The sequence below is a fragment of the Microtus pennsylvanicus genome, chromosome 13, assembly GCF_037038515.1.
Source record: "Microtus pennsylvanicus isolate mMicPen1 chromosome 13, mMicPen1.hap1, whole genome shotgun sequence".
Taxonomy (NCBI): Eukaryota; Metazoa; Chordata; class Mammalia; order Rodentia; family Cricetidae; genus Microtus; species Microtus pennsylvanicus.
Window position 1 is genome coordinate 64,175,200 of NC_134591.1, and position 10,043 is coordinate 64,185,242.

General features: G+C 41.0%; 1 protein-coding gene across 2 annotated transcripts in view; it reads left to right on the forward strand.

The window, feature by feature from the left end:
• Eya3 (EYA transcriptional coactivator and phosphatase 3) overlaps positions 1–10,043 on the forward strand; it is an 86,729-nt gene that overhangs the window by 60,755 nt on the left and 15,931 nt on the right. For both annotated transcript variants that reach the window (XM_075946700.1, XM_075946701.1), the window contains 3 exons: positions 1,683–1,766; positions 4,778–4,867; positions 8,915–8,973. In XM_075946700.1, coding sequence (XP_075802815.1) covers positions 1,683–1,766; positions 4,778–4,867; positions 8,915–8,973 — 233 coding nt within the window. The remainder of the gene's footprint in view (positions 1–1,682; positions 1,767–4,777; positions 4,868–8,914; positions 8,974–10,043) is intronic.

Sequence of the window (10,043 nt, forward strand, 5' to 3'; positions counted from 1 at the left end):
CCAACTTGTTGGCATACAACTGTTCATAATTCATAGTCAGGGTCCATTTGTTTCTATGAAGTCTATAACATCGTCTGCACTTGCATTTATGATCTTAGTAATTTGAGTTTCTGTCTTTGTATTGGCAAATGCCAATTCTGTTGATATTTTCAAAGAACCCACTGTTGCTTTCTGTTGGGGAATATTATTTTAAGGTGTGTGACTCTTGTTTACCTCTCTGAATCTGTTACTGTGCCGGTCTGAAACATCTGATGATCCTAATAAAGAGCTGAACAGCCAATAGCGAGGCAGAAGCAAGGATAGGAAGGGCTGGCAGGCAGAGTATAAATAGAAGGAGAAAATCTGGCAAAAGGTAGTCAGGATAATTTAAGATAAGAAAAGCTGACTTGTTTCTTGCCAACTTTTATTATGTTAACCCATCTGCTTTTTTTCTCTGGGCTTTTATCTTTGTTTACTTCTTTATACCTTTCTTCATTCTCCTTGACTTGCTGTGCAGCTACCCCTGAAGCCCTCCTCTCCTTGTTTTCTGTTGCTCTTCTTCTCTCCTCCCAGATTTCTCCATCTGTTTATACTCTATCTGCCAGCCCCACTTATCCTTGCTTCTGCCTCGCTATTGGCTGTTCAGCTCTTTATTAGGACCATCGGGTGTTTTAGACAGGCACAGTAACTGCTTCACAGAGTTAAACAAATGCAGCATAAACAAAAGTCACAGGGTGCTGGAGAGTTGGCTCAGTGGTTAAGAGCATTGCCTGTTCTTCCAAAGGTTCTGAGTTCAAATCCCAGCAACCACATGGTGGCTCACAACCATCTGTAGTGAGGTCTGGTGCCCTCTTCTGGCCTGCAGACAGAATATTGTATACATAATAAATAAATAAATAAATATTTAAAAACAAAAAACAAAAGTCACACACCTGAAAATAGTATTCCCCAACAGCTTTCATTGGCTTTCTCTACTACCCTGTTCTTTTGGTTCTTTCTACTTTATTATTTCCTCCCTTTTGGTAGCTTTAGCTTTAGTTTGCCGTTCTTGTCTAAATAGTATGGTGTGGCTGTAATTTGAGATTTTTCTTCTTCTTGGACTGGGGATTGAACCCAGAGCTTTAGGCTTATAAAACATAAGCTCTTCTCTGAGACTTTCCAATTCCTTTGTCTTCTTCCCTTTGTTATGAATTCTTGCTGTGTAGCCTAGATTGGCCTCTTTCTCCAGTTTTGGGGTTGCAGGCATGCACTCATGTCAGCTGCTTTTTTGGTACAGGGTTTCACTGGGAATCTCTGGCTAGCCTGGAATTCTCTGTATAAATCCAGATGTCCTCAAACTCAAAGAGATCCCAGGCCTCTGCTTCCCAAGTGCTGGAATCAAAGGAATACTCTCATACCAGCTGCTTCCTTCTTTTTTAATGTATGCATTTACAGCTAAAATTTCCCTTTCAGCATTGCCATCACTGTGTCTCATGAATTTTAATATGTTGTATTTTCATTCATTTCAATATATTTATTTACATTATATTAATTACTACCATTCATCTCTAACTTTATTTAGATTTCTTTTTGGGACCATTGATTGTCTAAAATTGTGTTATTAAACTCCCACGTATTTGTGGACTTTATTTTTTAGTTTTGGTTTCTCATTTGATTCCACTGTAATTGACAGATAACTCATTTTTGTCTCCCCTCCCCCCCAGCGGGTATTTCTCTGGGACTTGGATGAAACCATCATCATATTTCATTCCCTTCTCACTGGATCCTATGCTCAGAAGTATGGAAAGGTAATTAATTCAGTCTTTTTTGTAACTATCCCTCCTCTGGCACTATGAGCAGCTGACCTAACCCTCCCAACTATTAAGGTAGAAAATCCATTTTCTCTGCTGCCTGTCTTGCCCTATTGACTTTTTGCTTTTATATATATATCAGTATTAGTGATTGGGGCTCAAGAGATGGCTTGGTGATTAAGAGCACTTGCTGCTCTTATAAAGGAGCAACAAGTTTGGTTTTTGGTTTGGTTCCCAGCGCCCACATGACAGTTTACACCACCTGTATCTCCAATCCAGAGGATCCAACACTCTCTTCTGCACTCTGCTGACACTGTATGCATTCACATCAAACACCCATACATATAAAAATTAAAAATAAAGCCTGGTGGTGGTGGTGGCGCACGCCTTTAATCCCAGTACTTGGGAGTCAGAGACGGGCAGGTCTCTGAGAGTTCAAGGCCAGCCTGGTCTACAAGAGCTAGTTCCAGGACAGGCTCCAAAGCTACAAAGAAACCCTGTCTCGGAAAAAAAAAATCAAAAACAAACAAACAAACAAAATCCCTAGTACTGGGGATCAAACCCAGGGCCTCACAAATGCTAGGCAGCTAGCACTACCTTGTTGATTTTGAACTCTCCATCTATAAACCTGACCACATAGCTGCCGTGCAGGCTCCATAACTAGGTTTGATGGTCAAGCTAGACACTTGATTAGGAGAAGTACTAAAAGCTGAAGGTGTTCAGGAGTGCATTTTCAGGTTGATGAGATGGCTTACCAGGAAAAAGTGCTTGCCGCCAAACCTGAGTTCAGGCTCAGGTTTAAAAGTGATGAATTAATTCCCCACAAGTTGTCCTCCAACAATGTTCATGCCTAAACACACACATAACAAAATAAATAAGAGTGTTTTTAATTAATTTTATAAGCATTGAAGTGTAGGAATAAGACTCACTTGAATTTAATGAAATCTAAGGGTTATATATTCATAAGACTGACCTACTAAGCCTTAAATCCCTTCTCTCTCTCTCTCTCTCTCTGTCTCTGTCTCTCTCTCTCTCTCTTTCTTCGAGACAGGGTTTCTCTGTTTAACAGAGACTTATTATCAAGTATAAACGCTTGGCCTTAGCCTAGGCTTGTCCCACTGGCTCTTTTAACTTCGTCTAACCTGTTTCTAGTCATCCATGTTGTGCCTTGGTTTTTTTTTTTAACCTTTCTTTCATTCTGTATGTCCTACTTTCCTGCTTCCTCCATGTCTGTATGTCTGGCCCCTAGCATCTCCTTTTTCTTTTTTGCCTTCCCCAAGCCTAAATTCTTCCTCCTACTCACTCTGCCTGAAGTCCTGCCTATACCTCCTCCCTTGCTATTGGCTGTTCAGCTTTTTATTAGGTAAGTCAGGTGCCTCAGGCAGGCAAGGTAAAATAGTAACACATCTTTTTTTTTTTTTTTTTTTTTTTTGGTTTTTCGAGACAGGGTTTCTCTGTGGTTTTGGAGCCTGTCCTGGAACTAGCTCTGTAGACCAGGCTGGTCTCGAACTCACAGAGATCCGCCTGCCTCTGCCTCCCAAGTGCTAGTAACACATCTTTAAATAATTAAATGCAACATATCTTTATAGTTACACCAATATTCTGCAACAAATTAAACATATAGATAAAATAGATTTCTAAAATAGATTGTTGTTGGGGACTGTGGACCTCCAGACCCTGAATTTCCTGTAAACAATTTGTTATGCTTGCAGCTGCTCTGAGCAAAACAACTTGTTTTCCTGTGTTTGCAGCTGCTCTGAGCATGAGACCCTCAGGAGTTCCTGATGGCAGGGGAGTGGTTTTTGGTGGGTTTGACTGGGGCGTGGCTATCCGTTAAGGATTCCTATATAAACTGCCCTGAAACACAATATAGGGGAAATTCTTGGGACATTCAAGGATGACCAGTGTCTCTGTGTTTTTGTGTATTTCAATCTCCAGCCACTTGCCTGGCTCGCAAACGGTCCAGTAGTGCAGGCAGTACACTACAGGCGTAGTACACATACGTAGTCCAGGCGCTACAGGACCGTAGTACGGGTAGCAGTATGGATAGTACAGACTGTCATATGATTCCTGTTAAATTTATTTTGTTTTGAGACTGGGTCTCATTCTGTAGCACAGGCTGGCCTCTAAATGTCAATTATCCTTCTCCCTATAAGCCTCCCAAGTGTTAGGATTATAGGTGTGAGCCACTACCCCTAGATCTAAAGTAGATGTGCTTTTTAAAAACTGAATTGTATGTGTAATCTTCAATGTGAACATTACTGTAGCAGAAGCATGAGCTTAGGTAGGTTAGCTCTGTGTCTGTCTTCGTCGAGACAGGGTCTCACTGTTGCTTTGACTGTCCCTGAGCTCAGTCCTCCTGCCTCAGCCTCCTGACTGCAGAACTGTGTTTCTCCACACATTATCTCCAGGATCGTGTTGCTTCATTTCTAGAAATGTTATAAAAGTAATTGTTCACTGTCTTGCTATTCCCAATTATCTGGGATTGCCAGGAATCTCTTCTGCAAGTACTTTCCACGGTCTGACCAACTGACAAGCTCCAGAACTACATCCCTAAATCCCTTAGGAAAATAGTTATGTTCTAAGTGACCTTGCTTAGTTTTAAAGCAACCTGCGATGGTTGTCCTGCACATACTTTGACTCCGGCCTTCTTTATTTTCTGGATGATAGGATTATTAGGATCCCAGTGTTCCGTGTCTCATAGGAGCAGAAAGGGATCGTGCATATTACAGTAGCAATATTTGAATTGTAATTATAACTTTATGAAAATACTGGTTTCTAAAACTGAAATCTTGACATTTTTAGTAATAACTGTCCATAGCCTCTATATTCTGTAATCCCAGGTTCTTATAAATGATAGTGAAATTGTATAAGGTTTGAAGTATTGTGTGTGACCAGTATTGTTTTGGACATGGCTCAAAGTTGTTTCAAAATATCTGAAAGTTAGAACCAGTGTTGTGACCAGAGTTGTGACATCAAACACTGTTCTCACTCCTTTTTTGTTCCAGGACCCAACAGTAGTAATTGGCTCAGGTTTAACAATGGAAGAAATGATTTTTGAAGTGGCTGATACACATCTGTTTTTCAATGACTTAGAGGTAAGTGGTTTAAATTGTTTTTCTGCTTCTGTTAGAGCCGATGCTTGTATTTAGAAGGTGGGAAATTAGATATACCAGAGGTGGAGCAGTTATGCTAAGAGAACACCACAAGCGTCTTTCTCTGGGAAGAGCAGTGTCACAGCACCAGATCTGGGTGTGCTAGTTTAGACTTAGTTGATTTTGCTTTGTTTTTTTTTTTAATATATATATATATTTATATTTATTATGCAATATTCTGTTTTGCATGTATGTCTGCAGGCCAGAAGAGGGCACCAGACCTCATTACAGACGGTTGTGAGCCACCATGTGGTTGCTGGGAATTGAACTCAGGACCTTTGGAAGAGCAGGCAATGCTCTTAACCACTGAGCCATCTCTCCAGCCCCTGCTTTGTTTTTTTTTTAAAGAGTTGGATATGTGATATTTTGGTTTTTTTTTTTCTTTTTTTGAGACCTGGTCCGCTATAAACCAGAGGGGCCTCAAACTCACTACATCTCAAACTCACTATGTAACTGAAGACGACCTTGAACTTGTGATCTTGCCTCTACCTTCTGTGTGCTAGAGTCACAGGTGTGCCACGGTGCAGGAGTTTATGCAGAAACAGGGGTTTCTGTGTGTTAGCACTCTACCAGCTGGAGTTTGTTGAAAGAGTTTAGATGTTTTTAACAGATTTTAAGCACAGGAGTTAATAGAAAGAGTAGTACTAAGAAAGAAAGTTTGTGGATTTCTCAGAACTGCCCCTTTGAGACAGGTCTGATAACACACACCTGTAACACCAACAATTAGGAGGCTGAGGTAGGAATATCATGGTTTCAAGACCTGTCTCCAAAAAAATAAAAATTTACTATTGTTTTGGTTACTTTATTCGGGAGTAAAATACAGGAATACTACTATAAAAGTCAGTAATCTAATATGTTATTAAATAATTTATAAAAGGTTTCATTATTTGCCCTTATAATCACTTTTGTTTGTTTTGTTTTGTTTGAGTCGATCTCACTATGTAGCTCTAGCTGGCCTGAAACTGTGTAGACCAGGCTGGCTTCGAACTCACAGAGATCATCCTGCCTCTACTGCCTGAGTTCTGGGATTAAAGGTGTGCATCACTATAGCCTTCTACTGCTTTTAGAAAAAATATTTTCTTCCTTTTCCTTCTTTCTTTCTTTTTTTTTTTTTTTTGAAGGTGTGTGTGGGTGTTTTCCATTTATGTTTGTCCATGATGCCCCAAGGGGGCACCAGATCCCCTGGGACTGGGGTTAAAAGCACCCTTTGGGTGCTGGGAAATGAACCAACCCATCTGGAAGAGCAGACGTATGCTTGGCCACTGAATCAGCTCCAGTCCCTATGCTCAGCTTCTTGATTATATCTTGACTATTCTTTAATTTTACCTTTTTAAAAACAATAATTTACCTTCTTGGTCCTTTGGTCTCTAATTGATAGATGATTAGTATAACTCGTTGCTATTAGCTGTTTTATTGTCCACTTTAATTGACTTTTTTCTTTTCAGTATAATTTTTCAAAGGTCATTATATGACACAGATCAAAGCCTGGTAACATATATGCACTATAAATATTTTCTTTAAATAATTCTAACTTTTCCATGCCTTTTGGAAATCCATAATTTTTAGTTTTAATAAAGAATTATTATTACATTTTTTCTTCTGTATTGAAATGTTTCTAACTCTTGTTTAAAGTTTATTTGCCTACCCTCAAATGGCAAAGATATTCTTCTGTGTTTTCTTATAGATAGAAACTTTTAATAGTTTTTGCTTGGTTTTGGCCTTGTTTGTTGTTTTTCATTTGGAGACTGTTTTTGAGACAAGGTCTGTATAACCCAGGATGACTTTTAACCTTAAAATGTTTCTGCCTCAGCCACCTGAGTGCTGGCTTTACAGGCATACAATACCATACATGGCTCTGACTGTATTTCTCCTTGTGTTTTTCACCTGTGTGTAAGTGAAGCTCCGAGGACTCTCTCACCATTTTATGAATAGGTGAATGGAGCATGCGGAGAGGGTGTGGTGAAGCTCTTGGCTTTGCTTTTGGTGTTCCCTCTGGAAGTAAACATGGTCCAGCAGATCCCAGGATTGGGAGTGTGAAAAATTCAGTGTGGGAGTCTTGGGCTGGAAAAGTCATGGTCCCATCCTGGGTGTGCGCAGTCATCTTGTTCGAGAAACTAGTCACGTATGTTCCGGCCAGAGGAGCGGGTTGTGGGGGCACAGGACAGGTGGGGAGGGAAAAGCTGTTTGTACTCCATGTCTTCACACTCTGCAGTGTGTATGTACCACCTCACTTCTAAAAGTAGTAGTTTTGAAGTAAAGAACATGTTATAAATACACAGTAGGCCCTGCTCTTTAAATGCAGACTAGTTCTGCAGCAAATCAGGTTCCCGTGGCTCTAACAGCAGTGGTTTAAAAATGCAGACTAGTTCTGCAGCAAATCAGATTCCTGTGGCTCTAACAGCAGTGGTTTAAATGCAGACTAGTTCTGCAGCAAATCAGATTCCCGTGGCTCTAACAGCAGTGGTTTTACCTCAGCTCTACAATCCTTTAAACCTGCCCTCAACTCACTTGTTGACAAATTGAGACAGCATACTTTCTAATCAGTGAGCATTAGTTGGAAACCTACTGTGTGCAAATAATTATTCCCAAATTGTACTGATTTTCTAGACATTGAGCACTCAGGACCGAAAGTTCTGGAAGAATTTGACCTGAATGTGTTTCTGCCCCTGGGTCAGTAGTTCTCAGCTTTAGGGGCATAAGAGTCCCATAAGTAGTGTCTTAAAATTGGAGATTTTAGGACTTCAATTCCAGAAGTTGGAGTAGGTCTGCCATGCACCCAAGAATACGCACTTTTAAAAGTCTTCCCCAGGAGTCTGATGCCGGTGCCCTAGGAGTGTCAGGGAACACATCAGCTGCCAGTTGAGGCAGTTGGTACGTTTGAGCTTGACGGAAAATTCCACTCCTTCTAGTCTCTTTCTACCACTCACCAGTTGTCTGATCCTGAGAAAATCATTTCCCCTTCCTTTAGAATACAAGCTCCAGATCTAGCATTGACTTAGATGGCCTGTGCTTATGCATATATTTAGGTAGGCATTTCTGTTCCAACTATTCTGTTTTTGTTTTTAAGATTTGTGTATTTAATATGCTCTTTCTGCATGTACACTTGCAGACCAGGAGAGGGCATCAGATCCCATTACAGGTGGATGTAAGACACCACCTGGTTGCTGGAAATTGAACTCAGGACCTCTGGAAGAGCAGCCAGTTCTCTTATGATGCCGTACTTCAACATCTGTTTCATCTACAAAAATTAATTGTATACAATCCAGGCAGTGATGTGCAAATCTTTAATCTCAGCATTTGGGTGGTTGAGGCAGACAGATCTCTGAGATTGAGGCCAGCTTGGTCTACAGAGCGAGTTCCAGGACACAGGCCAAGTGCCTCACAACTACCTATAATTCTAGACCTAGGAAATCTGATTCCCCTTCTTGCCTTTCTTTCTAGTTTGCACATATACACATCTACAGACACACATACACAAAAATAAAAAAATAAAGTAAATCAACCGGGCAGTGGTAGCACACACTTTTAATCCTAGCACTTGAGAGGCAGAGACAGGCAGATCTCTGTAAGTTCAAGGCCAGCCAGGTCTACAGAATGAGTTTCAGGACAGCCATGGCTACACAGAGAAACTCTGTCTCAAAATAAAATAACAAAGTGAATCTTAAATGATGTAAAGGAGATATAAGTTCTGAGTCATACAGCGTATCTTGTAGAATTTACAATCTAATCAAGATCATAGAGGCAGAGACACTGGGCAGTGTGAGGAAATGAACTGTTTAGAGCAGAACTGAGTGACAGAACTGGTCAAGAAGGTTTCATAAAGACTGTCTGCTGTTTATCAGGTATTAGAGTACTTGGACAATGGAGAGGGCCATGTGCCAGAGAGATTACAAAGTATTTCATCCTTCTGCCATTGAATGTGGTCCTTTACATGGTAGTGATAGCACTTCTCTTCCCTGGAGTGAAACAGTGCGTTTTGTCTTTTAACAGGAGTGTGACCAGGTGCATGTGGAAGATGTGGCTTCTGATGACAATGGCCAGGATTTGAGGTGTGGTAAACACGGTGATGCCTTGAACATCAGTACACCCAGTATGTGCACAACACTGAGTGCAGAGGAAGAGAAAGATGAGAACACTTGCTGTCCAAGGCCAATGTAACTGACCCTGACATGTGCTGAGGCAGCGGTAGAGAAGGGATGGGAGCAGGGCAGGAAGTGGAGTGGTGCTGATCTGTGAGGGGAGCGGGTGCAGGCACCTTTAGAGAGGCCTCAGTGATGACCCCAAGAAATCTCAGGTAGTGACACTGGATGCTGAGCCGGCATCTCAGAGTGAAGAGTATGCTGGTCTCCCTTCACACAGATTCTCCGTCAGAGAAAGCATGCTTCTAGACTAGACGGTCGTAGTTGCACTTAAGCATCAGGAACTTTACCCCGTAATCGTGGAGCTTTGATGGTGTCAGGAATAACCCTACGAATAATAGTCAACTGTCGTATTCTTGTGAAAATTAAACCAGGGCCGTCCCATTGGCAACTCAGTCTCCTCATTCCTCTGTTGGTTACTCTTTCTTCTGACCCACTGATCCTTTTAAAAATACATATTATTTCTTGTCATTGCATGTACAGATGCGTGCACACACACTTGCTTGTGGAGGTCGGAAAATAACTGTGCACTCAGTTTCTCCTACCTTTACTGAATCCAGTCGCCATGGTTGTGTGGAAAGCACATTTACTCACTGAGCCATTCCAGTGGCCTTGACCCGGTGATCTTGTCTAAAAGACACCCAAACATTTAAAGACTTGAGAAGAAAAGACTATCCTATCTTTTCATGTTAATTTGTTTTAATGTTTTATCCCTTTTCATAGGTAAAATGTTCTTTCCTGTGTCTTCCCTAAAATTAAGCATTTTATCTATGTTTGGTGTTTGTTAGTTTTTCAAGACAGGGTTTCTTTGTGTAGTCTTGACTGTCCTGGAACTTACTCTATAAACCAGGTTGGCCTCGAACTCAGAGATCTGCCTGCCTTTACCTGCTGAGTGCTGGGACTTAAAGTGTGTACTACCACACCTGGCTCATCTATAATTTCCTAATGGCACAACAGAGCTAGACACACCTGTCCATGTA